This window comes from Leopardus geoffroyi, chromosome D1 (assembly GCF_018350155.1).
Source record: "Leopardus geoffroyi isolate Oge1 chromosome D1, O.geoffroyi_Oge1_pat1.0, whole genome shotgun sequence".
In the NCBI taxonomy this organism is placed as follows: Eukaryota; Metazoa; Chordata; class Mammalia; order Carnivora; family Felidae; genus Leopardus; species Leopardus geoffroyi.
The window spans coordinates 108,397,549-108,422,775 of record NC_059329.1 but is presented as its reverse complement, the minus strand read 5'-3'; the positions used below and the strand labels follow the sequence as shown (position 1 = coordinate 108,422,775).

General features: G+C 56.7%; 5 protein-coding genes across 14 annotated transcripts in view; 3 read left to right on the top strand and 2 right to left on the bottom strand.

The window, feature by feature from the left end:
* The first annotated feature begins 4,367 nt into the window (after positions 1-4,367).
* The window catches only part of SYVN1 (synoviolin 1), a 22,135-nt gene continuing 1,275 nt past the window's right edge, over positions 4,368-25,227 (top strand). The window contains exons 1-16 of one of the 7 annotated variants that reach the window (XM_045485885.1): positions 4,368-4,726; positions 5,575-5,723; positions 5,951-6,043; positions 6,135-6,287; positions 6,429-6,477; positions 6,889-6,992; positions 7,612-7,738; positions 7,839-7,938; positions 8,033-8,098; positions 8,194-8,310; positions 8,405-8,568; positions 8,846-8,974; positions 9,070-9,231; positions 9,317-9,503; positions 10,499-10,647; positions 10,727-11,923. In XM_045485885.1, the coding sequence (XP_045341841.1) occupies positions 5,592-5,723; positions 5,951-6,043; positions 6,135-6,287; positions 6,429-6,477; positions 6,889-6,992; positions 7,612-7,738; positions 7,839-7,938; positions 8,033-8,098; positions 8,194-8,310; positions 8,405-8,568; positions 8,846-8,974; positions 9,070-9,231; positions 9,317-9,503; positions 10,499-10,647; positions 10,727-10,833 (1,839 nt within the window). In that variant the 5' untranslated portion in view covers positions 4,368-4,726; positions 5,575-5,591 and the 3' untranslated portion in view covers positions 10,834-11,923. Of the gene's footprint in view, positions 4,727-4,815; positions 4,922-5,574; positions 5,724-5,950; positions 6,044-6,134; positions 6,288-6,428; positions 6,478-6,888; positions 6,993-7,611; positions 7,939-8,032; positions 8,099-8,193; positions 8,311-8,404; positions 8,569-8,845; positions 8,975-9,069; positions 9,232-9,316; positions 9,504-10,498; positions 10,648-10,726; positions 11,924-25,227 lie in introns of those variants that run through there. The other 6 variants (XM_045485887.1, XM_045485884.1, XM_045485888.1 and 3 more) reach the window with 6 other exon arrangements.
* MRPL49 (mitochondrial ribosomal protein L49) lies at positions 11,831-15,381 on the bottom strand. Of its 2 annotated transcripts, none has more exons than XM_045485897.1 (4): positions 15,214-15,381; positions 14,123-14,273; positions 13,222-13,346; positions 11,831-13,109 (listed from the first exon to the last, which is right to left on the bottom strand). In XM_045485897.1, exons 1-4 carry the CDS (start codon positions 15,289-15,291, stop codon positions 12,963-12,965), a joined length of 501 nt encoding a protein of 166 aa, XP_045341853.1. In that variant the 5' UTR covers positions 15,292-15,381; the 3' UTR covers positions 11,831-12,962. The 2 variants fall into 2 exon arrangements, with proteins under 2 accessions (XP_045341853.1, XP_045341852.1); XM_045485896.1 differs by having other exon boundaries at positions 15,193-15,317.
* FAU (FAU ubiquitin like and ribosomal protein S30 fusion) lies at positions 15,465-16,794 on the top strand. 2 transcript variants are annotated; one of them, XM_045485898.1, is made up of 5 exons: positions 15,465-15,561; positions 15,820-15,902; positions 16,014-16,158; positions 16,394-16,449; positions 16,623-16,794. In XM_045485898.1, exons 2-5 carry the CDS (start codon positions 15,828-15,830, stop codon positions 16,746-16,748), a joined length of 402 nt encoding a protein of 133 aa, XP_045341854.1. In that variant the 5' UTR covers positions 15,465-15,561; positions 15,820-15,827; the 3' UTR covers positions 16,749-16,794. The 2 variants fall into 2 exon arrangements, with proteins under 2 accessions (XP_045341854.1, XP_045341855.1); XM_045485899.1 differs by lacking the exon at positions 16,394-16,449.
* ZNHIT2 (zinc finger HIT-type containing 2) lies at positions 18,947-20,365 on the top strand. The gene has a single exon (XM_045485894.1). The coding sequence runs from the start codon at positions 19,120-19,122 to the stop codon at positions 20,314-20,316; it is 1,197 nt and encodes a 398-aa protein (XP_045341850.1). The 5' UTR covers positions 18,947-19,119; the 3' UTR covers positions 20,317-20,365.
* On the bottom strand, positions 20,523-25,161 carry TM7SF2 (transmembrane 7 superfamily member 2). Of its 2 annotated transcripts, XM_045485892.1 has the most exons (10): positions 24,946-25,161; positions 24,364-24,560; positions 24,222-24,276; positions 23,659-23,853; positions 23,473-23,576; positions 21,965-22,084; positions 21,709-21,877; positions 21,424-21,504; positions 21,207-21,329; positions 20,523-20,902 (listed from the first exon to the last, which is right to left on the bottom strand). In XM_045485892.1, exons 1-10 carry the CDS (start codon positions 24,995-24,997, stop codon positions 20,742-20,744), a joined length of 1,257 nt encoding a protein of 418 aa, XP_045341848.1. In that variant the 5' UTR covers positions 24,998-25,161; the 3' UTR covers positions 20,523-20,741. The 2 variants fall into 2 exon arrangements, with proteins under 2 accessions (XP_045341848.1, XP_045341849.1); XM_045485893.1 differs by lacking the exon at positions 21,207-21,329 and having other exon boundaries at positions 24,946-25,137.

Sequence of the window (25,227 nt, the reverse complement as noted above, 5' to 3'; positions counted from 1 at the left end):
CTCACGTACAAGTGTTTATGTGAACAGACATTTTCACTTCTCCTGGGGATGTAACCAGGAGTGGCATCGTGGGATTGTAGGGTAACTCTCCGTTCATTTTCTTGAGGAAACGCCAAACTGTTTTCCAAAGGACCTGTACTATTTTCCCCTGCTAGAAATGCGTGAAGGCGCCAACGTCTCTACATCCTTGCTAATACTTGTTATTATGGGGCTTTTTGTGTGTGTCTTTTTTATTATAACCATCTGGGCGTGAAGTGATCTCATTGTGGTTTTGGTTTGCATTTCCTTCATGTGCCTATTGGCCATTTCTTCTTTGAAAGAAATTTCTGTTCAACTCCTTTGCCATTTTTGAATTGGGTTATCTGCCTTTTTATTATTGAGTTGGAAGGATTCTTTTTATATTCTAGATACAAGTCTTTCATCAGACATATGGTCTGCAAATCTTTTCTGTTATTCTGCGGGTTGTCTCTTCAATTTCTTGATGCTGTCTTTTGAAGCACAAAAGTTTTAAGTTTTGATGAAGTCCAATATAGCTAGTTTTTCTTTCATTGTGATGCTTTTGATGTCATATCCAGGAAACCATTATCTAACCCAAGGTCATGTAGACTTATGCCTGTTTTTTCCCTAAGACTGTTATAGTTTCAGGTCTTACATTTAGGTCTTTGATCCATTGTGAGCTAATGTTTTGTGTATGGTGTGAGGTAAGGTTCCCAGAACCATTTGTTGACAAGACTACTTTTCCCCCACTGCATCGTGTTGTTGATAATCAACTGACTATAAATGTATATGCTTATTTCTGGACTTTTAATTCTACTCCCCTTCTTTGTCTATCCTCTTGCTATTACTACATAATCTTGATTATTGTAACTTTGTAGTAAGTTTTTAAAATCAGGAAGTATGAGTACTCCAACTTTCTTCTTCCTTTTTAAGAATGTTTTCTCTATTGTGGGTCTCATGCATTTCCACATGAATTTGAAGATCTCATCAATGTTTGCGATGAAGGCAGCAAGGATTTTGACAGGGACTGCTGAATTTTTAGATCAATTTTAGGGACCATGCCGTCTAACAGTATTAAGTCCTATAACCCATAGATATCAGATATCTTTCCATTTATTTAATGTTTATTTTTGAGAGAGAGAGAGAAGATCCAAAGCAGGCTCTGTGCTGACAGAGAGCCTGATGGCGGGGCTCAAACTCAGAAATGGTGAGATCATGACCTGAGGACTGGAACCAAAGTCAGACGCTTAACTGGCTGCGCCATCCCGGCATCCCTCTATGTGTCTATTTTTGTGTCAGTACCACACTGTTTTCATTACTACAGCTTGTAGTATAACTTAAAATCTGGAAATGTGATGCCTCCAGCTTTGTTTTTCTTTACCAAGATTGTTTCCGCTATTTGGGGTCTTTTGTGGTTCCATACATATTTTAGGATGATTTGTTCTAGTTCTGTGAGTAATGCTATTGGTATTTTGATAGGGATTGCATTAAGTCTGTAGACTGCTTTGGGTACTATGGACATTTTAACCATATTTGTTCTTCCAATCCCTGAGCATGAAATATCTTTCCACTTGCATCATCTTCGATTTCTTTCATCAACGTTTCGTAGTTTCCAGCGTCCAAGTCTTTCGCTTCCTTGGTTAAGTTTATTCCTAGATATTTTATTATTTTTGGTGCAATTATAAATGGGATTGCTGCCTTAATTTCTTTCTGTTGCTTCATTATTGGTGTATAGAAATGCAGTGGGTTTCTGTACATTGAGTTTCTATCCTGTAACCTTACTAAATTAGCTTATTGGATCAGGAACAGGACAAGTCATACGCATGACACATCTGGGGTCCCCACAAATAGGGCATATGCCTGACAGGCAGAGCGTGGGGAGAGGAGACAAGACGTGAACGGAGGTGTCAGAAGATCTTTCTGGCCATTGTAGGGGCAATAAGTGGAGAGCAGAGAATAGGAAAGGAGACCAGTCGGGTGGCTGTTAAACTGGACCAGGCATAAGATGGTGACAGCCTGGACTAAGAAGACCAGGAGATGGCGATGGAAACACTTCGGAGGCAGACTCAATAGGACTTCATCTTTCTCTCTCTTTTTTTTTAATGTTTATTTATTTTTGTGAGCGAGAGAGACAGAGCCTGAGCAGGGGAGGGGCAGAGAGAGGGAGACACAGAATTGGAAGCAGGCTCCAGGCTCTGAGCTGTCAGCACAGAGCCCGACACAGGGCTCAAACTCACCGACCGAAAGATCATGACCTGAACCCGCGAGATCATGACCTGAGCCGAAGCCGGCTGCTTAACCGACTGAGCCAGCCAGGTGCCCCACACCCCCCACCCCCACCCCAGGACTTCATCTCTTGAGTAATATACCGTAAGAGCCTCCTGTTTTCCCCCCATTCTCAGTTTTGTCCGCAACCCCACTCCATTCAATAGCACAGGTGCTAGAGTGACCCTCTTACCTAAGTAGAGCCTTTTACAACATCTCTGCTCATGGCTCCTCATGTCACTCAGAGTAAAAGCCAAAGTCCTGGTAATGGCTAATGCCATCTGGTTCTGCCTCCTCCTCCTCCTTACCCTTTTGCTATTTCCACTCTGGCCACACCCACGTCCTCCAACAAACCAGGACAGGTCGACTCTTACCTAGCTGCAACTCTTTACCCAGATATCCACTTGGCTCACGCCTCTACCTCCCTCAAGTCTTTGTCCAGCTTCTCACTGATATGGCAACCTGCTTCAAGCACCCTACCACACTCCTGACCCCCTTTTGTTCTGCTCTTTTTTTTTTTTTTTTTGCCTAGAGCACTTACTATTCATTGCCTCCCAACGTAGTAGAGAATTCACTTACATCATGCGTATTGTCTATCATCCAGCACATTTACTAGAATAAAACGTCAAAAAGGCAGAGACCTGTGTTTTGTTCACGGACATCCTAAGTTCCTAGAACAGGTTGCATCTGACACATATTTGCAGACAACTGAATAAATGACTTATTTACCAGTGGGGATGTGGGGACAGATGGAGAGGGACAGGGGAACAAGATGCCCACGTTTCCGGAGCCGGGTAAGAGGGGATGACTAGGGACACTGAAGTGTTTTAAAAACAGGAGATATTCTAGTAAAGACCAGACGTGGGAGTCATCAGCACTTGGGTGGGGAAATGGAATCCACAGGAGCAGAGGACATTATGTACACAAAACAAACAGAAGGGGCCAACGTGGACACCGACATTTAAATAAAAGGACAGAGGGAGGAAAGGGGCAGATGTACAGCCAGAGACAAAAGCAGAGGCCTGTGGGATCACAGAAGTTGAAAGAGGAGACTTTTTACAAGAGGAAAGAGATCGAGTCAAGCGAGAACCGAAAGCTGACCATTGGTTTTAGTCACTAGAAAGTAATAGATGGCCTCGCGGGGGAGCCAACTCTGTGACAGCTAAATTGGTCAGGCCAGTTGGGGAGGTGGTGAAGGTGATGAGGCCAACCAACAGCACGGGAATCTAGAATCAGACACACCCGATGCCAATCCCAGGACAGGTCTTGTTAAATCTCTGAACATCAACAGTCCCAAGTCCAAAATGAGTATAGCACCTTCTAGCTCATAAACTGTAGTGCTTGGATGTTAAATGCGACGGAGGACAACGCAAGGCACAAATTGGGTGTATCGGCTTCATTCTGTCAACGAGCTGACTGGGTTGGCTGCGACTGCGACACAAACAAATACTACGCAGCCCAAGATCAGTAGTAGCTGTGATTACGGCCCGGGGCTGAACACAAGGAGAGCAAAGCTGTAGGCGCCGGGAAGCTGAAGTCAATCCCTTTGCATTGAACACCATCCCAACATTAGCCGGAATTAAAGGTCTGCCTTCTTAATCCCAGACACATCAGGCTGCCCCTCCCTTTTGTGGCGCAGCAAACGTTCCCGCTGGGCAGACACAGATCACCCGCCCACGGACTGCGCCCCCCCTACCCCGCAACCCTGCCAGCTGTCCGCCCACTGGGGTTGGACCTAGACCTAGGCAACGCTGCCTTCCGCCCCTAGCAACCGCTCACCTGCTTTTCTCTATCCACAGGCCAGCAAATGTCCTTCCTTTTCTTATTGGTCCGCGTAACTCTATCTAGGCCAATTAATAGCAGCCACGGGGACCCAACTCACTCCCACACAAATCGGGGGTGATCGCGGAGAAGCAAATTTTTCTTTTCTGAACCCAGTTCTCCAAGGAAGCCTCTTATTTGTGAAGTTGTTGCGAAATCTTCTGGAATGAGACTCTAAAACATTTTATTTCTCCTAAGCCCGTAATGCTTGTCCCTTGCACACTCCCCCTTCCAAGTGGTACGGCCCACACGAAGCTCCACCTTCCAGCCTCTTTGAGAGCCTGAGCCCTCCGCTAGGTTGAGTACACTCAGCGGCGGAGGCGATACCATCTTTGACTGATAGATGGGGGGACTCCAACTATCTCCCGGGTTGTCCTATTCCGCTCCGACCACCTCTCGCGTCTTTCGCTCCGGCCGTGGGCACGAAGCCTAGATACAGTGGCGGGACTACCGCTCCCGGCACCACGGACGGTGCGCGGGGCGGCCAAAGGAAGGGTGCACTTGGTACGATCCACGCCGCGCCCCGCCGGAAGTGAGGTGTCTCTCCCCCGAAGTTCCGGCTCGCAGGGGGTGGGGAGTGTTGTTAACCGGGGCCGCCTCCGCAGTCGCGGGGATTGAGCGGGCTCGCGGCGCTGGGCTCCTGGTGAGTCGGCCGGGGTGGGGCCCGGGTTGTGGTTGGAGTCGGGACCTGGGCCCTCCCCTTGCGGTCTCCGGGGTCGGCGCGCCCCCTCAGCTCCGCTTGCGGCTTGTCAGCTGGCGGTAGACCTCAGGCTCCCGTGCGGCCGCTCTCCGGAGGCTGGGCCCCACCTGCGACATTCGCAGCTCCCGGAGCTTACAGGTGCGGGGGCGACCCGGGTCCCTGTCCGTGCCGCCGCTGCATCCCTCCAGTCGGCCGTTTCTCCGGTGCCCCGAGTGGACATTGCCCCGGCGGGTGGGGGACGCCAGGGTTCCAGGCTGACGTATCCCGCCCGCTCCCGCGGGGCGCGCGGCGGGGTTGCGCACCCCGGCCGAGCTGTCACCGGCGCTGTCGCCTGCCCGGCTGCGCCCCCCAGCGCCTGGCTTCTCCGAGTCCAGGCGGCACGTAACCGCTTCTGGAGATTTCTGCGTTTGCATCCTCTCCATCACCTTCTCGGTAGAGCCCGTGGTAGCAGTTCTCCTTCCTGCAACACGTTTGCCTTTCCCTGTTCCTCCCTGGAGGCGGTGGCTTGGCAGGCGGCGTGGAAAGAGCCCTAGATTTGAAACAAAACTGACCCAGGCTCCAGGCCTTGCGTCAGTCTGATCGCTTAACCCTTTTGAGCCTCCATTTTCTTGTTCGTAAAATGAGGGGGCGGGGGGCGTTTGCTATATTTGACGTCATGATTGTGTGGGAGAGGTGAGGTGGGGGGGCGGGGGGTCTCTTCCTGGTGTTTAGTGACATCGCGCGCTGGGCACTGTTCAGGGTTTGCGCAGTGTGCGCAACACGCAGGTTATTTCTTCCCTGTCCCCACGCAGGTCTCCAGGCCGGAGCGATGTTCCGCACCGCAGTGATGATGGCGGCCAGCCTGGCGCTGACCGGGGCCGTCGTGGCTCATGCCTACTACCTCAAGCACCAGTTCTACCCCACCGTGGTGTACCTGACCAAGTCCAGCCCCAGCATGGCAGTGAGTTCAGGGCTCAGGGTGGGAGGAGCTCCCTGGGAGGGAAGGAGGAGTCTGCTGGAGACAGGGGCGGAGCTAGGGGTCAGGTAAGCGTGAGAGGCGTGAAGCTGCCACCAGCCGCCTAACTTTGAACGAATTGGGACGGGGACATAGGGAGGTTCTGGAATCATGAGCCCCAGACATAGCAGAGCAGAAAGTGACCTCAAACCATAGCCTCTTCTCACTCCTAGGTCCTCTACATCCAGGCCTTTGTCCTTGTCTTTCTCTTGGGCAAAGTGATGGGCAAGGTGTTCTTTGGACAGCTGAGGGCAGCCGAGATGGAGGTAAGATGTTCACGACTCCCAAAAGTGAGGGCCAGGGAGCTGGGCAAGCAGCATGTCTTGAATTCCTCGTCCTTCTCTGCCCAATCCCCAGCACCTTCTGGAACGTTCCTGGTATGCCGTCACTGAGACTTGTCTGGCCTTCACTGTCTTTCGGGACGACTTCAGCCCCCGCTTTGTTGCACTCTTCACTCTCCTTCTCTTCCTCAAGTGTTTCCACTGGCTGGCTGAGGACCGTGTGGACTTTGTGAGTTGGGTCAGGGGGTTCTCAAAGCAGATGGGAGCCAGGGAGTGGCTTGGTAGGTGGGCTTGTGAAGTGAAGGCTGGGTGGGGGGGTGGGGGGTGAGCCCCAGCCTTCCCGACAGGCCCCCTTTCTGCTCTGCCTCAGATGGAACGCAGCCCCAATATCTCCTGGCTCTTCCACTGCCGCATCGTCTGTGAGTGAGATCCATGGGGAGGGAGAGGAGGGAGCTGGAGGGAGTAAGAGGCTCTGTGGAGGATTGGGACGTGATAAGTCATGAACTGCAGACCCGTGCCGTAGAGCGCAGGCTTCCCCCCTCGACCCGCAGCTGTACAGGAAAGATAATTTGGGAAGTTAATTTGCATCATCTCTGCCCTGTTCCACCCCAGGGCTTTTCAACTGTCCAGCCCCTTAGCTCTTTGCCTCCTCACCTGGAGCTTGGGCTGCTCTAAAACCCTCCTAGGCAAAACTGGAGCTCCCAGGGGGCCGGGGTCAAGCCACCTGACTAGATGGCTAGGGCTTGAGGGTGGGAGGTGTCTTAAAGCGGGAAGTGGCTGTCAGTCCCTGGGCTGACCCCACCAACCCCCTATTTGGGGGGTCCCCACAGCCCTTATGTTCCTCCTGGGTATCCTGGACTTCCTCTTCGTCAGCCATGCCTATCACAGCATCCTGACCCGTGGGGCCTCTGTGCAGCTGGTGTTTGGCTTTGAGGTAAAACTGGCTCGGGAGGTGGGGAGGACGAGCCTGAGGTGCCTCTGAGTGTGCCTCGAATAACCCAACAGCCCCTCCCTGGGCACCTGTTCTGTGGCCAGGCCCGTGCAGGCCACCAAGGAGCAGCCGTCAGTCTCCACTCCCGCCTCGTGCGCTCTCACGCCTAGGAGAGCGGGGGAGGCACAGGGGAGCCCTGACCCGGCGCTCAGGGAAGGCCTCCTGGAAGGCGACGCCAGAGGAGCTGGCTGTCGTTGGGACGGAAGCACTTAGCTCGATGGACAGCTGGGGAGGGGTGTTCAGCGATAGCAGCTCACCGTACGCTAGACCCCGTGCTGAGCACTGGCTGCGTCTTTTAATCAGCAAAGCAACGTAGTCACTAAGGAACATTTAATGCCGTCACTTGGCAGACAAGCAAAGTGTCTGACGTTCCGAGAGGTCTGGTGAGCTGCTAGAAGTCAAACCAGCTAGTGAGTGCAGGCGCTCGGAAGACCCCAGCTGTGTCCAGTACCACGCTTGCTTGCGTCGTTGCACTCTGCTGTAGCGGCCTGGGTGTGGCAAAGGGTGGCCAGAGCAAGGAGGTGTCGTGTGCTCAGGTCCCCGCGCCCCCTCCTCCCTCCAGTATGCTATCCTGATGACTATGGTGCTGACCATCTTCATCAAGTACGTACTGCACTCCGTGGACCTCCAGAGCGAGAACCCCTGGGACAATAAGGCCGTGTACATGCTCTACACGGAGCTGTTTACAGGTGAGAAGAGCCTGGGCCTCCCCTGACCTGGACCAGCGTCCCCAGCCCTGCCTCCCAGGCCCTATGACTGCTGCTCTCTGCACCTCCCCTTGCCCCCCAGGCTTCATCAAGGTTTTGCTGTACATGGCTTTCATGACTATCATGATCAAGGTGCACACCTTCCCTCTCTTTGCCATTCGGCCTATGTACCTGGCCATGAGGTAAGCCCAGCTCAGCCCAGCCCAGCCCGTCCTGCCCCTGCCCCACACCTGATTCTTCTCCCTCACCCAACTTTCACTGCAACTCTCCTTTCAGGCAGTTCAAGAAGGCCGTGACAGACGCCATCATGTCTCGCCGAGCCATCCGCAACATGAACACGCTGTAAGTGGGTCGGTCCAGCTGCTCTCCCTAGCTCTGCCCCAGGTTCCTCTGTCTCCACTTCCGGTCTGGACATACCCTTGGCCCGTCCTCACTAGGTATCCAGATGCCACCCCGGAGGAGCTCCAGGCAACGGACAACGTCTGCATCATCTGCCGAGAAGAGATGGTGACTGGCGCCAAGAGACTGCCCTGCAACCACATTTTCCATACCAGGTGGGAGGGGCCCGGGGAGCCTGACTGCAGGGGATGGGCTCTGGAATGCAGGCTCCTGGGAACTTGCCGACCGTCGCCTGTTCTTGACCCCCAGCTGCCTGCGCTCCTGGTTCCAGCGGCAGCAGACCTGCCCTACCTGCCGTATGGACGTCCTTCGGGCATCACTGCCGACCCAGTCACCACCGCCCCCTGAACCTGCAGATCAGGGGCCACCACCTGCTCCTCATCCCCCACCACTCCTGCCCCAGCCCCCTAACTGTGAGTGGCCCCCTCATTTGGCCGTCCAACACACTGTTGAGTACTTGCCCGGAGCTGGGTAGGGGAAACATGGAGGTGAATCCTCCAGAAGCTCAGTCTGGATAGGGGAGGGGGTCATAGAAAGAGACCTCCGTGGACTGAAGTCACGTGTCATCAGTGCTGAGCTCAGAGAGGCCCGTGGGAGCAGGGACAGGGTTCCTAACAACCAGTCTCTCACACGTGATTCGGAGCTATCTCACTCCGGACTTTTCTTCACTGCCTCGTCCTCTCTCTGCAGTCCCCCAGGGCCTCCTGCCTCCCTTTCCTCCAGGCATGTTCCCGCTGTGGCCCCCCATGGGCCCCTTTCCACCTGTCCCGCCTCCCCCCAGCTCAGGAGAGGCTGTGGCCCCTCCACCCACTAGTGCAGGTGAGTCTTTTGGCTACTGCGACAGCCAGGGGGCGGGAGGAATGGAGAGCCGAGGCCTCAGCTCTCACCAACTTCCTGTTCTCGCTCTGTACCAGCCCTTTCTCGGCCCAGCGGAGCAGCCACGACCACAGCTGCCGCCGCCTCCTCCTCCGCCTCCGCCTCGGCACCTGGCTCTGCCCCCGCCCCCGAGGCCGGCCCCGCTCCGGGCTTCCCCTTCCCTCCACCCTGGATGGGCATGCCACTGCCTCCACCCTTTGGTAAACCGAGCCGCCCTCGGGTTGATCTGGAGGGATTTGGGCGTCGGGCCCGGGCCGCCCCGGCTGAGCCTCTGCCTCCCTCCAGCCTTCCCCCCGATGCCCGTGCCCCCCGCGGGCTTTGCTGGGCTGACTCCGGAGGAGCTGCGGGCTCTGGAGGGCCACGAGCGGCAACACCTGGAGGCTCGGCTGCAGAGCCTGCGCAACATCCACACCCTGCTGGACGCCGCCATGCTGCAGATCAACCAGTACCTCACCGTGCTGGCCTCCCTGGGGTACGTCTGCACGGGGGCCGGCGCGCATGGCGGCAGCCTGGAGCTGCCAGCGAGGCCCCCGGCCCCGGGCCTTTCTCTTCGGCCACCCTGTGATGCCTGTTGGTTCACGTCACCTGTGTGTAGGCGCAGCAGGGTCTCTGGGTTTCTCGATGCCTCTGTTCTCTCGCTCCAGGGGGCCTGCCTGGGTCTCAGGAGGGCTGGTGTTTATTATTAGCAGAGAGTTGACTTCGAATCCTGCTCCTTTATATTTTTCTGTAGTCAGTTCACTCATAATCGTCAGCGCTTTAGCTCATCACATATACCTTTCTCACGTGTGGTGACTCTCTGCCCGGGAAACAGTGCCCCTGATCTGAGACCGCGCGTAAGTCACCCAAGGGCACCTGGGTGCCTCAGTCAGACGTCCGACTTCAGCTCAAGTCACGATCTCACAGTTCGTGAGTTCGAGCCCTGCATTGGGCTTGCTGCGGTCAGCACCGAGGCCACTTCAAATCCCGTTCGCCCTCCGTCTGCTCTTCCCCTCCCCCCGCCTCCAAAAAGTCACCCAGAACCAGCCTGGCCTAAGTGTAAGTTATGGTGCCCACCACTCATTTGCTTCGTGACCATTGTCACTTTAATTGAATAGAAGGGTCCTAGCTCCTATTCACGGGTCACACACACAGAGTGTCTGGCACACAGAGCACAGGCTTGGAGGGGAGTTTGAGTCTGAGCAACCTGAATACGGTTTTCTTCAGTGGAAAATCTTAGGTGGGAACTCTGTGAGGAGCCTGGCGCCCCGCTAGAGACCGCCGTTTACCAGCGAAAAGGCCAACGATTCTTGCCCGCACGTAGTTTAGTCTGTAGTATGGAATCCCGAGAACTCACACACGCTCGCTCGCGTCTGCTGCGGACTGAGGCTGCAGAGGTGCGGGCTCCACCCTGCAAGGCTCACCAAGGGCAGAATCTTCTCGATCATGCCAACATGTCCAGGCCTCACCTCCCTCGTCTTTCTCTCCTAGGCCCCCCCGGCCTGCCGCCTCAGTCAGCCCCACTGAGGAGACCCCTGGAGTCGTCACTGCTGCCACCCCCACCAGCGTCCCCAGCTCAGAGGCCACCACCCCATCCCCAGGAGACTCCCCACCGGCCCCTGAACCTGACAAGCCTCCAGGTAGTCTGGGCGAGCGTGGGGAGGGGGTGGGGGTTGGGAGGGAAGTTCTCTGGGTTCCACTTCCAAACTCTATCCCCAGCTCCCGAGTCCGTGGGCACGGAGGAGCTGCCTGAGGACGGGGAGCCTGACGCCGCAGAGCTCCGCCGCCGCCGCCTGCAGAAGTTGGAGTCCCCTGTTGCCCACTGACACGACCCCAGTCCTACTCCTGCCTCCACTCTCTTCAGCAGCCCTCGCTGTAACGTGTCCTGCCACCAAGTGCCAGCTCCCTCTGTGTGCACCAGGGAGTAAGAACCCCCAGCTCTGAGACAAAGGAGGTGGCGTCCCCTAGGCCGAGTGGAAAGAAGCCTGAGGCCCCAGTTGACTCCAGCCCTTTCAGTCCCCGGCAGCCACGGGGATCTCGGGTCAGTCCCAGCCTTTCTTTCCAACCCATCACCCTTTTCTGCTGGGGCCGTGAAGGCAGAAAGGCAGTCTCTGAGAAGCCCTCTACCCCCCCTCTGGGAGAAGGGGCAGCCCTTCTAAGCCCACTTGTGTGCGTGTGTGTGTGAAGTCGCTTCAGTGCTGAACAGTATTAGCTCCCCAATCCCACGTGTGAACTTTAGGAGCTGGAGGCAGGCCAGGAACTTGCTTCCTGGGCCACCCACCAAGATTGGTACTGATTTCCCTTTTCTTACCCTAAACTCCCTAGAAGCTCTTTGTGACAGTGGCTGTGTCACTTACGCCCTGTGGTGTTTCCGCGTCTTAGTGGCAACCGCACAGCTCTGGGATAGGAGTGCCGAGCAGGTGGGCAGCATTGAGGTGTCCACGCCCCTCTCCCTGCAGTTTGTCTAAAGTGAGACTTCCTGGTCTCACCCAGCAACCACTGCCCAGCCTCACTCCAGGCTGAGGGCTCGTGTGTCTGCCCCTGAACCACTGCAAGCCCCAGAATCTGTGGAAGGCCACTTCTCAACTTAACAGAACTTTTCTTGAGTTGAGAAGAATTGGAATTACTTCTTTGCCGTTGTCTCTTGGCTTAAATTTTGTCTTTGAACTTGAATGCTTGACCCTAGGAAAGAGGAGCAGGAGTGTCAGACTCCTGGTCTTTCCAGTTTAGAAAAGGCACTGGGCCAGGTAGGGACCACAGGAGCCGAGGCCTGCCTGCCCTTGTCTTTTTCTCCCTTGGTTTTGTGTTACAAGAGTTGCTGGAGACCGTTTCAGATGATTATTTAATTTGTAAATATTGTACACATTTTAATAGCTCAAATTGTATATACCGCCAAATAAAGACTTGCATTAATGACTGGTGGAGCTAGTGTCATGGGGTCAGTGTGCCGGGAGGGGTCGTCTTGCTCAGGCTGTAGACTGGAGAATCCCGGGGAGGGGGGGGGGAGGGTAATGTCTTTAGACATTAAACCATTACAACAGTATCTCCATTTTCCAGATGAAGAAAGCAAGCCCCAGAGAGTTAAGCTTTTAGAACTCCCAAGGACGGGGCAAGTGTGAAGGCCCACGGGCCCAGAGTGGGATGGGAATGATGACAGGGGCAGAAGGCCAGCATCTTTCTTCCCACAAAGGCCCTGACCACCCCTGACACCAGGTCAGGAAGCTGGCAAGGATGGCTTGCTCTGCGCTGGACCGCTAGAATCTCCCAAGCACCCCCTCGTGGACAGACCAGCTAAAGCTAATCACTTAGCTTCCTGGAGCTAGAAACCTAGTCACGCCCAACTCTGGCCTAGAATGGAGCAAAGGCCACTGGGCCGCCTTCTCCAAGGGTGAAAAGAACGAGCCAAGGGGCTGACGTGGGTGCTTTATGCCTATGCCCAGGACTGCGCTGGGAACTGAAGACCTCTAGGACCCACGCCTGAGTTCCCTGTGTCCTCCGTAGCCTCCACCAAGCCAGGTCTGGCCTGGAGCAAGGGCTTAAGGATATTTGTGGTAGTGAGGGTCTGAGGGCCAAGGAAGGCAGGTGCTCAGTGCGTTTGCCCTGTGCCACCCTGCCCTGAACTGGATTGGGCTATTCCCCCAGAGGGGCAGTCAGCAACCTCCAGAATTTGAAGAGCTGAGCCCAGTGAGCTCCAATGAAGGCAGGGTCCAATGTCAGACAGCCCACCCCCAGTGCTGGCCCCTGTGTAGAGGGTCCCGTTCCCCCTTAATGTGAGCAAGGCCTGCTCTGAAGCCCTCAGCCCTCATTTAACCCGTCTACGCTCTCAGCCCTGCCATTTATACCTGCTGTCCTGGCTGGTCCTACAGCCATCTCCCTCCTGAGGCACCCCCACGCCCGCCCCCACCCCAGACTCTAGTTGTGGGGAACGCTGTCAGGCAGGCTGCTCAGGTGGGCCTCAGAAGCCCTTTTCCAGGAGCCAGGCTTTGAGCTGCTGGTCAAAGTAGCCCTTGACCCGCAGGGTACCTGTCACCTCATTGATCTGGGTGACTGGTGTCTTCCCGAGCAGTGGACTCAGAAAATCTTCCACATCCTTCTGCAGGGCCTAGGTGGAGAGAGGACAAATCAAGCCCGGTCAGACCATCCCCTCTAGTAGACTCCCCATCCTTCAGCCCTGAAAAGGTCAGAATCAGGCCCTGACCCATCCCCTTGCTTACCCAGATGTCCCCCTCCACCTTTCGGATCACAGTCATCTGGCGGTTGCCATGTGTGATGTCCTTGTAGACAGGGATATTGTGCATACGAGAGCGCCTCACAAAGTAGGGCAGGTTAGGTGGGGGGTCTGTGACAGGAACAGTGAGAAGTCAAATCTCCCCAGGCTTTATGCCACCTTAGCCAACACCCTTCCCCTCACAGTCTACACAGAGTCAGTGCACCCAATGGCAAAGCCACCTCTAGATTTGAGATCAGAAGACCCGCTCTTTCCCTAAGTTTAGAGCCAGGGCCAGATGGTTCACCCTGGTAATCTCGCAGGCCCAACACAGGGCCTGGCACCAGAAGGTGCTCAAGAAGAAACGAAGTTGGGGCCATGCCTCCCTGGATCCTCATCTGGGGCCAATCCTTGCACTTCTCCCCTGGCACAAAGAAATGGGGATTTACAAGCACTGAACACCTACCTACCGCATGCTGGGCTCTGTGCTAAGTGCTTTATGTACTGAGCAGATTATCTCCATTTTGAGAAACCGATCACGCTGGCAATGAATAACAGAGCCAAATTCGAACCCAGCACTGCCCAACTCCCAAGCTATGTTCTCAATTATGGTACGAGGCCTAGTGGAGTCGGGGCATGGAGGTCCCAGCTCTTGGGTCTTCTCTCTTTGCTTCACTGTTCCTGAATGGGAAGACCTCATCCCAACAGCGTTGATGGATGGGTACTAGTAAAACAGGGCCGCATTCCCAGGCCCCTCCTTGAACATGAGATAGGTGCTAAGCCCTGAGTGCCCTCAACACAAATCCTGAACCCTCTGGGGAATCCAGAGCCTCAGCTGGGGAAGTACACCACGGGGCGGGGGGGGAGGTTCCCTGTAGCTTCCAAGCCATCCCCATCACCCAGCTCACCTCTGGGTGGCTGCCAGCCACTAGGAGTGGGATAATGTTCATGCTTTGGGGGCTTTGGGATGCGGGTAGGGGGTAACAGGCGCTCCACAAACTGGTATTCATCCACAGACTCCACAAAGCTGGGGTAATCAGGAGGCCCCTGGGTCTGGCTCTGCGGCCAAAATCAAAAGCAAACAACCGTTGCTCTACTGGCCCAGCCACCATACACCCACCCACCACAGGAGAGGCAGAACTTCAGTAGGTAGAAACACTACGGGTGCAGAGACCGGGATAAATAAAAGACTGGAGGTAGGAAAGCATCAGACTTCAGTTTGCCAGGGTAGAGGTAGGACTGGAAAAGAAGTTAAGGCACTCTGAAGCATCTGCCTCTCTTGGGATTTCTGTGGGACTCAAAACCCAAAGCCAAATCACTGTCAGTCTGACCAATACAGCATTTTTCAGGATTTTAAAGTTTCCTCTAAACATCCTGCCGAAATATTCTAGTTCTGGATGAGGCACTTTCAGCAATCTTGATAATGCCACTCACAATCATCTGACGTGACCCTCGCTTACCTGGAACGTTTTGGCCTCATATAAACACCGCCAGGCATTGGACTAAATGTATTATGGGTATTGTTTTGAGTTAATTCCTACAATGACACAGTAAGGTATTTTATTACCCCCTTTTTCCATCTAGGAAAAATTAAGACATTAATAAACAGTCTACCTAAGGTAACTCTCCGCTGTCTCCCCACCCTCCAACAGATAATCCTGGAGTCCTGATGGGCCCCGGGGTTACAAGCAGAATGAAGTGGCCTGTATATCATGAACCCCAGGTTCCCTAAGTGTCGCCAAAGATCTGGGGCCGACCCCTACCCTGTGAAACGGCTATCCCTTTTTTAAAATTAGGCAGCAAGCGTTGATGTGTAGCCTCTCCCAGTTCTGATCAACCCGAGCTGTCCACCAATCAGGTTCCAAGCCCCACACACAGGGGCGCGCTGCCAGCCCTTCACCTTGCCTCTCAACCTTGTATGTGAGCTCCAGGGTTACAGGAGTAACAACCAGACTCACACGCAGCCCTCTTCCCCCACCTCCAGGCTCAGCGCCCTCACCAGCCACCGTAGCCCGCAGCCTGGCTGGACGCCGGTTCTCCAGCCCCTCAGCGAAGCTCGGAACAAGGACGCTGCCATCTTGCACCGCTCCCGTACACTGGCCTTCTGCGCGCGCAACCGGCCTGGTTCCGCCCCTTCGGGGGCGCACCGCCCCGGACCGAAAGAACGCCTGCGCAAAGCGTAAAGAGGCGGAGCTAGGACTGCGGTGGGCCGTACAAAAACCAGAGACCTTCGCGGTCGCTCAGCAGTGACGTAGCACGCAGCAGGCGGTGAGGACGTGCGCGCCCTTCCTCCTTCCTCTTTCTCGACTCCATCTTCGTGGTTGCGGCTGCGGTGGCCGTAGTTCAGGTAAGATTTGGGTCCCCGCTGGATCTGGAGAGCTTAACAGTAGGTTGGCCGCGAGATCAGAGGGCACGGGAAAAGTAGAGGCAGAGGGGCTGTTCTGAGGGCCAACTTCTGTTCCCCACCCGACCTCCCTGAAAGGCCCGGCCTTACCCACGTGAGATCCCGCGACCACCTAAATCCCAGAGCGATCGGCCCCGGCCCACCACCCATCCCCCGACCCCTCTAGAGCATTGTTTCTCATAAAAGCCTTTCTTTCTTCAGTCGCCGACATGCAGCTCTTTGTCCGCGCCCAGGAGCTACACACCCTCGAGGTGACCGGCCAGGAGACGGTCGCCCAGATCAAGGTAAGGCTGCTTGGTGCTTCCTGGGCTTCATCCTCTTTTTTTTTTTTTCTTTTTTTTTTTTCCAATCTCCCCTCCCACGGGAACGCTGACGAATCTTCTTTTTCCCGGTAGGCTCATGTAGCCTCTCTGGAGGGCATCGCTCCAGAAGATCAAGTCGTGCTCCTGGCGGGCACGCCCCTAGAAGATGAGGCTACCCTGGGTCAGTGTGGAGTGGAGGCTCTGACCACCCTGGAAGTAGCCGGCCGCATGCTTGGAGGTGAGTTGGGGAGGATTGTCCTTTGAACTGTTTGTAAGCTCATAAGGAGTGTGGGCTGTGGAGTTCATTGTCCTCAATCCAGGGTGGTTCTTGTTTACCTCCCTTAGAAGGAACTCCTGAGAGGTCCGTGGGAGACTGAGCTAGAGCCTATAAAGGCTTGAATTGAGAGAGAGCGGATTCTGCTGGGTGGGGCCTTGTTGCTCCCCTAACTGTTGGCTGTCCTTTACCATCGCAGGTAAAGTCCATGGTTCCCTGGCCCGTGCTGGGAAAGTAAGAGGGCAGACTCCTAAGGTAGGTGAGAGTATTGGTGGTGGTGTTCGGAATTTGTTTTGTTTTGTTTTCCTTCTATCAAAGTTAAGCCAAGACCTTTGGCCTTTCCTCTTGTCTGCCTTCTTCCTGGAGTTAGGCTGAGGGAAGGCATGGAAGAGGTCAACCAGGGTCTGATCGTTCCTTCCTTTGCCCAGGTGGCCAAGCAGGAGAAGAAGAAGAAGAAGACAGGTCGTGCCAAGCGGCGGATGCAGTACAACCGGCGCTTTGTCAACGTTGTGCCCACCTTTGGGAAGAAGAAGGGCCCCAATGCCAACTCTTAAGTCTGTCGTGATCCTGGCATTCCCCAATAAAGCCACTTAGTCCAGACATCTCATAGTTTCACCTTCACTTGCAGGGCTGCGGGAGGATACATGGCTCCCAGGGTCGGTGGTGTGTTCGTTAGTTTCTTGGCACCGTCTAGTTGGAAGAGGCAGGGACCCTTGGGCTGGCATGGGCAAAAAGTGATAAACTACAAGAAAAGGCTTGCTGTGAAAATAACTCGGTAATTCTCCCGAGTCCTTTTTTGTTGTTGTTGTCGTTCTTTAAACAGAAGGTGGCAAGAATCGTGTGAGGATTATGGAGGCCGTGGTAAAGGAGAGGGGTTTGAATAGTAGATCTATCAGGAAGGCCATTCTGACCTTCCCTTGGAGATGGGACCAGCTATGTATGGCCTTAGTGGAGTCCTTGGCAAGAGTCTGGCGTGTCCCCACTTTAGAAAGGTGGGGTGACCCGATTGGGTGGAGGCCAGTGACTTGGGCAAAGCAGTGTAAAGAATTCACCCCAGGCAGAACAAAGGAGATAGAAGTTTATTGAACACAGTGCAAGGGAGGGAGGGCTGGGATAAGGTGAGAAGGTAGGGGAATGTATGGAATTTTCTTTTTTTTGGTACCTGTGCCTGGTTGCAAGTAGCCCATTGGTCAGCCAAGACGTATGAATATTTTGAGCTGGGTCATCTGATGGGCCTGTTTGTTGCCCAAAAGCGGCTTGTACAGAAAGCATTGCCTGATTACTTTGGCATTGTGTAACTTTGCTCCCCTAATCACAGGTCAGGTTGGTTGTTTGTGTTCCCAGAAGTGGAATTCTCTGGGATTCATTTCAAGGTCCCTTAGCTATGTGGGTACCCACTTGTTAAGGTTTTTCAATCTCCTTGTTCTTGGAATACAGTATAACATGAGGTAAAGACCTCGGGATCTAGACTTGGACTGCCTTGAGTTTTAATCCTCGCTGCATTTATTTTCTGACTGACAAACTACTTACTTAATCTCTGTCATCAGAGTTGCTGTGGAGACTAATAAAGGATGTGAAAGACTGAAATCAGTACTTGCCACATAGAAAGTGTGCAAGTATATTGGCTCTTTTTATCTCTAGTAATCTTTCTAGAAAAAAGACGTCCCCTCCCTTCTAGGAGTTTGGATTCTCGTGGGCTAAGTGCAGAAGCTAGTTAGTTTCAAGTGCGTAAGCAGAGTGTTGTAATGAAAGAGGGGCAGGGGGTGGTGGGCAGACATAACATCATAGGGAAGGGCTCTGAAGATGGGATGTGTGACACCTGAAGCAACCTGTCAAGTGAGATGACCAGAGTTCCAGCCGGGAGAACTGTGTGCAAAGCTATGTGGTATTGTTAACATGGAGGAGTTTGGGTTTGAGTCCAAGTGTCAGTGGAACGTCGCCCGAGTACAGGGAAAGGTTTTAAGCAAGTGCCTCATGTGATCTGACTTGTGATCCAGTACTTTCTCTGCCTGATTTTTCCGGACAGCTGGCAAGAACAGAAACCAGTTAAGGGACCAGTAGCTTAGACCAGCGGTCGTGGGGATGGAGAGAAAGAGCAGACTCAAAGGTCCTCAAGTCCATCCAGATCTTGATAGGGAAGGAAGTGATCCACACTGAGATAAATACAACTTACTGAGGCTGGGACTAGATGGAGGTGAGGGGCTAAAGAACCAGAGCTCACTTTGATGGGTGCCATGGATGGTCTTCAGGACACTTGCCACGGTTTGTGTGGGTTATCACGCCCACGCTACCGCAAATAAGCTCCTTTAGGACAGGGACCACATCTCTGCCCCTCAGTGTGATTTTGGAACCTGCTGTGGATTCTGCCCTTAAAAGTTGGATAAACCACAGATTAGGAAGGGGAATCAGACAAGTTCAGTCTTAAAAATTGCTTTCTTCTCCAGAGGGGAAACGCCTCCAACACACACACACACACACATTGTAGGCCAAGTAGTCTGTCTTCATTCTTTTTCTACTCCACAGCGCAGGGACGCATCTCATCCCCCGAGGGCCAAGGGCAATTAGCCGCCTAGAGTAGGTGCCTCGCCGAGGATGAATTTCCGCCACCGCGCTTTCTGGTGCCAAAAAGGGAGCCACTAGGGGGCGAGCTGGTACCAGCGGAGCTCCCGCCTAGCGCGCTTGCGCTCTCTCCTCACCGCTCGGGGCGGGGCTTGTGCGTCAGGACCCGCTCCTGCGCTTGCCCGAGCCCTACTTGACCGAGAGGTGGGGTCTGGCTCCCGAGTGTGGGCGGAAGTTGCCGAGAGTCCTCGGGAGCTTTGGCTACGCCCCGTTGGCCTCCCTCGGAGGCGGAAGCAACCGCTTAGCGCCGGAAGTCGCCCCGCGCCGCCTGCGCGTGTTCGCCAGTGGCACCAGGCGCCGGTTGCCATGGAGCCGGCCGGGCAGTGCGGTTTTTGCCCGGCGGGGGAGGCCCAACCAGCGCGCTACACCTGCCCTCGCTGTAATGTGCCCTACTGCTCGCTGCGCTGCTACCGGGCGCACGGCACCTGCGCCGAAGACTTCTACCGGGACCAGGTGCTGGGGGAGCTCCGCGGCCGCAGCGCCTCGCCCAGCCGCCTGGCCAGCGCCCTGCGGCGGCTGCGTGAGCAACGCGAGACCGAGGACGACCCGGAGGACGCAGGCCTCAGGCCTGGCCCGGCGCCCGGCGGCCTCTCGGGGCTCTGGGAGCTCCTGGCCCCGGCCGAGAAGGCGGCCTTCGAGCGGCTGCTGAGCCGGGGCGAGGCCGGGCGGCTGCTGCCCCCATGGCGGCCGTGGTGGTGGGGACGCGGGGCCGGGCCGCGGCTCCTGGAGGAGGTGGGCGATGCTGCGGGCGGTGACCCCGTGAGGCTGGAGCCCACCCCCGCGAGGACGCCACCGGAACCCGTGAAGGAGGCCGCCGCCGAGCCATTTCTCGGAGACGCCCCCGAGGCCTGCGCGCCCACCGTGCCCACCCGGATCCCCACGCTGGCCAGCCTGAGCCGTGGCCCGGCCTCGCCGCTCGTGCGCTTCCAGCTGCCCAACGTGCTGTTCGCCTACGCACACGCTCTTGCCTTGTATCACGGCGGCGACGACGACGCCCTGCTCTCCGACTTCTGTGCCACGCTGCTCGGCGTTTCCGGGGCCCTGGGTGCGCAGCAGGTCTTCGCCTCGGCCGAGGAAGCCCTGCAGGCCGCAGCCCGGGTGCTCGAAGCCGGCGAGCATCCTCCTGGGCCCCTGGGCACACGGGGCGCCATGCGCGAGGCCGCCCGCATCCTGATGGGCGAGGGCCCGGCCAACCAGAAAGGCTACACGCTGGCGGCGCTGGGGCACCTGGCGCGGACCCTGGGCCAGGCCCGGAGGCAAGCTGTGGCTACCGAAGAGCGAGATCGCCTCTACCGGGCGCGGAAGAAGTGCCAGTTCCTGCTGGCTTGGACCAATGAAAATGAGGCGGCCCTCACGCCCCTGGCTCTAGACTGTGCCAGGGCCCACCGAGCCCACGCTGTGGCCGCCGAGGAGGTGGCAGCCCTCACTGGGGAGTTGGAGCGGCTTTGGGGAGGCCCCCTGCCACCTGCTCCAAGAATTCTCATTGAGGAACTCCCTGGCTGAACTGGGATCTCTTTGTCATGAATAAAGCCGCGACTGGTCTGCCCTGGCAGCGGTGCCCCTTTCTGAGTAACAGCTGTTGTCCCGCCCCCCTCTCCCCTCCCCCACCCCCAACCCTGGGGCCCACAAACCACCTCTCAGCTTCTCCCAGATCAGAGCTGACCCAGCCGGTTTGTAAACACCCTAACCCCAGAAAGGGAGAGAAGTGGTACCAAGGGTTCCAGATGTTTATCCGAGGAGGACGAGCAGCCCCTCCACCCCCATTTTTGGGGCCCTGGCTTCATTTCTCCTCTCTCCGGAGCACCTCCCTGAGGCTGTCCACCCCTGCCTGTGGGAGCTCAGCGCAGGGGAGGGGTCCGGGCTCCTGGTGCTGGGTGCGCTGACGGGCGGGTGGGCGCGTGCCCCCACCCGGGGTCGGTGGAGCTGCTTCAGTAGACGTAGGGCAGGATTCGGTAAGGCACGCGCCGGCAGTACTCCTGCCAGGCCAGGCCGTACTTCTGTAGGCACTGCTGTTCATCCCGGGCCTCCCGGTGCACCAGGAGCGCCGTGAAGTAGAGGAAGTAGAAGTAGGGCAGCAGGTGAGACACCCCTGTGGGGAAGGGGAGGCTGTGAGCCCTCAGCAGCCCCAGTTCACAGAGACTTCCACACCCACTGGCTCACGGGGACCCCGGGGCTCTACGGTGAAAGGTCCAGGTCTGCAGCAAGGCGCTGGCACAGCTCAGGTTGGATGGAGGTCGGCCCCGGCCACTCAGTCCATCCCCAGCTCCCTGACGGCTCCCTCCACCGGGGCGCACCCCTGCTCTGCATTCCACACCCAGACTGGGCCTCCTGTGTTCACCATCTCTGCCCCTCGCACGCGTGGTGCCCGCCCTGTGCCCACCCGAGCCGCTCACCGCAGGGCAAGGACCACGCCAGAGCCATGATGAGGTCCCCGAGGTAGTTGGGGTGGCGGACCATACCCCACCACCCGGACACCAGCAGCTGCCGCCCGGTGGCCGTGGGGATGGTCTCAAGGCCTGGGGAGAGACAGGGCATGAGGGGGCGGGGGGACTGCTGGAAGCCCAGCTGTCCTTGACACTTCACTCATGGCAGCCCGGGAACCCAGCTCACCAGCCACTCTGGGGTCAGAAGGATTCTTTCGGAAGGTGTTCTTCTGGGAATTGGCTCTTCGGAAGATGTAGTAACCAAGAGCTAGGGGAAAGCACCAAGTGATCAGGGCTGAGGGTTATAGCCTACCTGACCCTGACCCTCCCCGCACAGCCCTGGAGACCTCGGACCCAGTCCTCCCCAAGCCCCGGCTTTAGAGAAGCGCCTGAGGCTTAGCACCTACCTACCAGGTGCTGAATAAATATGACATGAATGAATGACAGGGGGAGGAGCCCCTTCCAGACTGACCGTTGATGAGACAGATGGCGGAGGCCATGGGCAACCCCAGGGGCTGCGGGTGGTGCAGCAAAAATTGGGCCTGCAGGCTGTAAGTGAAGGGTACCCAGGCTAGGTCCCCAAAGGCCAGCATGAAGCCAAACCCGTCGTGTGTGATGTCCATGGTGGTGAGAACAGCCTCCTGCAGGGACGGGACCCAGACACACTGGCTCAGTCCCCACGAGGTCCTCAAATGCCCTCCCCGCCTCTCCGCCCAGTCGGGCCTCACCTCATGCCAGAGAGCATCACCCACATAGAGTAGCTGGAAGCCGTTGACCAGCCACATGGCCAGTGAGGGACTCCCCCGAAGTTCCGCTTCCTGCATCAGCAGGGCCAGGTTGATGAGGACCTGGGGTCGTGGGGGAAGGAGAACAGGGCAGTGTGTCCCCAGCCCGTCTCTACAGAGGTGGCAGCACCTACATGGGAGAGGAGCCAGCCTTTCCCCTTACAGCTCTCAGTCCTCAGGTCTTTGTTGAATGGATCCAGGCCCTGTACCCAGGGGAAAGACTGCAATAGATGCTTCTGGAAGTGCTCCCTGCCTGTTGGCTGACTCTTGCCTCATCCTATAATATTCCTTTTGGGAGAGCAACAGACAAGGATTAGAACAGATGTGGTTTGGGGGTGCCTGGGTGGCTCCGTCGGTTAAGCGTCCGACTCTTGATTTGGGCTCAGGTCACGATCTCACAGTTTGTGAGTTCGAGCCCCACATCAGGCTCTGCGCTGACAGGGCGGGGCCTGCTTGGGATTCTCTCTCTGCCTCTCTCTGGTCACTGGGTGCGGCCCCTCCCCTGCTCACTCTCCCTCAAAAATAAATAAACATTAAAACACACACACACACAAAATCTTTAAAACAGACCTAGTTTTGAATCTCAGCTTTGCGACTTGGGCAAGCTGCTGACCCTCTTCAAAGCCTCCTTTCCCCCACCCCATGTGGGAAATGATCATGGACCCGCCTTATGGAGCTGAGGACCAGTGGACCTGACGCATGGACAGCACGAAGCACGATGAGTCTGGCACCCAGGAAACACTCAGTAACGGCTGGCTGGCAGCCAGCCTGTGCCGAACGCCCCATTCTGGTAGCGGTGGCTTTGGTGTCGCCATTAACGTCCCCGCTTCTAATCCCCACAAGAACCTCAGCGGGAAGCTCTCTGACTTTATTCCATTTCACACATGAGGAAATGGCCTCAGAGGCCAGAGACACCTTGCCCGAGAGACCCTTTGGGAAATCTTGACCACAGTCCAGCATGGGGGATTACAACCGAAAACCACAGTTGGCATGTCATCAAGGCCACTGGTGATGACCAGGTTGCCGCACCCAGTGACCAGTCTTAAGTTGGGCACCGCTTGGACCAGCAGGCAGCATAGCATCACCCTGTCCTGTCCTCAAAATAGATCTTGAACTTGACTGCTTTACTGAAAGTTGCACCTGCTCACGTAACTCTCTCCGTGCCTTTTCTCCCGAGCCATGCTATATATTTTTTACTTCTGTTTTGTCTGCCTTCCCCAATAGAGGGTAGGCTCCACGGGGACAGAGATTTTTTTTTTTTTTTTCCCTTGCTTTCCTGTAACTTTTTCTCCTTTGTCTCCTTGGACCTAGAGCAGTGCCCAGGGCACACAGTAGACTCAACAAATATTTGTGGAATGGGTGATTAATGGTTTACATCTGCACAGCATTGGCCCTGCCTGCCTCAGCAAGCTTATCCATCCCACCCCTCCCCTTCGCCGGGCCCAGCATACCCAGCCGATGAGGCCAGGCCGCAGTTCACAGAAATATTTGAAGTCAAAGGAACAGATGCGCGGGTTGAGCTCCCGTCCCAGGAAAAAGTCGTAGATGGGGTTGCCTGGAGAACAGCCGAGGGATGAAGGCGCAAGCGAAAGCACCCCCACCTGCCCCCATCCGCTCCCTACAGGGCCCCCTCTCACCTGAGGTCCCCCCAGGTGCCAGGGCGGAGGGAGGGACTCCCAGAGCCTTCAGGTAGAGAAGGAAGCTGAAGATGAAGGCGGTGAGGGTGGCCGCAAACGCCAAGGGCACGAGCATTTCCGGGAGCGCCCCCAGAGGCAGCCCCGCGGACACTGCCAAGCCCACCAACAGGGCCGTCAGCACCAGGGCCTGGAAGCCTGAACCGCAGTCCACAATGAGTCCTGGGGGCTGCGCCCCTACACCCCTGCTCTCCCCCTCCATGTCACCCCCACCCCCACCCCAACACACACACACAGTCCAAAGCCCAGGGAGGTCAGGGACCTTGCCCTTGGCTTTCAGTGGGTCACACCGACCACTGCTTTGGTGCACAGAGTAGCAGCGAATGCTGCGGGTAGGGGTGGAGGAACAAGGGACGTGCAGAGGGACAGTGAGATCCCCCACGTCGGCCTGGGCACATGGCATGAAATAGGCATCTATCGGAGCTTGGGGTCGGGGGCTAATCGCCACTGGGCCTGGATCTCCACCCCCACCGGGCGCAAGTCCGGCGCAAGGATCCCCCAGGCACCGTTAATGGGGTAGCGCAGGCGACTCTTGTCCTTCAATTCCAGCCCCTCGGCCACCTGCAGGCACAAAGGAACTCTGTAAGGGGGGGGGGGGTGTGCCTTCTCTCTGGGGGCGCCCCCTCCCTCCGCCCGCCGAGTCCGCACCTTGCGCGCCGGCAGGAGGTAGAGAGCCGCCTGAAGGCCGAGCCAGGTGAGCCACAGCAGCAGCACCCGCGGGCTCCACAGCACGTCGGGACCCGGCAGGTAGGGGGGTGGGCCCAGCAGGCGCGCCGGGCCCGAGCGGGCCACCAGGAGCAGGTGGAACATGGTGGCGGGGAGCAGCACCATCAGCGCCGCGGCGCCTGGGGAAGGGGGCGGTCGTGTCGGGGGTCCGCTCCGCAACTCGCCCACGGCACCCGCAGGCGCCCTGTGGCCTCCAGGGCCCCCTCGGCATTCCCGCTGCCTTCTTCCATATCCCGTCCTCAGCCCTCAGCCCCTTCCCTGACTTCCAGCTTGGTCCCCGCCCCCACGCTCGCCCAAGGACCCTCCCCCTGCTCCCCATCCTCCACTCCTTAGATGCCGCACTCTGCAGCCGTCTCCCCAGACACTCCCCCCACCCCCCACCAGACCCCTCTGCCTCGGGATACCCTTCAAAGCCTTCCATTCTCAGACCCTGCACCCTCCCCCATCTCTCAGTTCACCCCGTACCCGCCGAGCCTCTGGTCCCAGCCCCGCCTGCCCCATTACCCAGGGGTCCCCCGAATTCCAGCGGAGCCCGGGAGCCCTGAGGATAGGCCATGGTCTCCACTCCACCCGGGGCCGGGGGTACACAAGCGTCCGTCAAAGGAACACCGTCCACCCCATCCCCCAGGAGATGAGCTTGGTGACGCAGAGGATCGGCCCGCTTCACGCAAGCACCTGCTTGGTCCCCGAGCTCGGACTACAAGCGCCCGAGTGCCGAGGTCTTTAAATGGACCCGCCCCCGGCCCATTCCAGGCCCAGCAATCCAGCCAATCGGCTCTCGGGAGC

Bases quoted from the DNA above. Each gene is read 5' to 3' on its own strand.
- ZNHIT2 (XM_045485894.1), top strand. From the start codon at position 19,120: ATGGAGCCGGCCGGGCAGTGCGGTTTTTGCCCGGCGGGGGAGGCCCAA.
- TM7SF2 (XM_045485892.1), bottom strand. From the start codon at position 24,997: ATGGCCTATCCTCAGGGCTCCCGGGCTCCGCTGGAATTCGGGGGACCC. The intron at 23,854-24,221 runs GTGCCTGGGGGA...ACTGCGGTTCAG, and splicing joins CCTGCGCTACCCCATTAACG to GCTTCCAGGCCCTGGTGCTG. The intron at 21,505-21,708 runs GTCAGTCTGGAA...GCTTTCCCCTAG, and splicing joins CGCCATCTGTCTCATCAACG to CTCTTGGTTACTACATCTTC.
- MRPL49 (XM_045485896.1), bottom strand. From the start codon at position 15,291: ATGGCAGCGTCCTTGTTCCGAGCTTCGCTGAGGGGCTGGAGAACCGGC. The intron at 14,274-15,192 runs GTGGGGGAAGAG...TTTTGGCCGCAG, and splicing joins TGAGGGCGCTGAGCCTGGAG to AGCCAGACCCAGGGGCCTCC. The intron at 13,110-13,221 runs GTAAGCAAGGGG...CTCTCCACCTAG, and splicing joins AGGTGGAGGGGGACATCTGG to GCCCTGCAGAAGGATGTGGA.
- FAU (XM_045485898.1), top strand. From the start codon at position 15,828: ATGCAGCTCTTTGTCCGCGCCCAGGAGCTACACACCCTCGAGGTGACC. The intron at 16,159-16,393 runs GTGAGTTGGGGA...TTACCATCGCAG, and splicing joins AGCCGGCCGCATGCTTGGAG to GTAAAGTCCATGGTTCCCTG. The intron at 16,450-16,622 runs GTAGGTGAGAGT...TCCTTTGCCCAG, and splicing joins TAAGAGGGCAGACTCCTAAG to GTGGCCAAGCAGGAGAAGAA.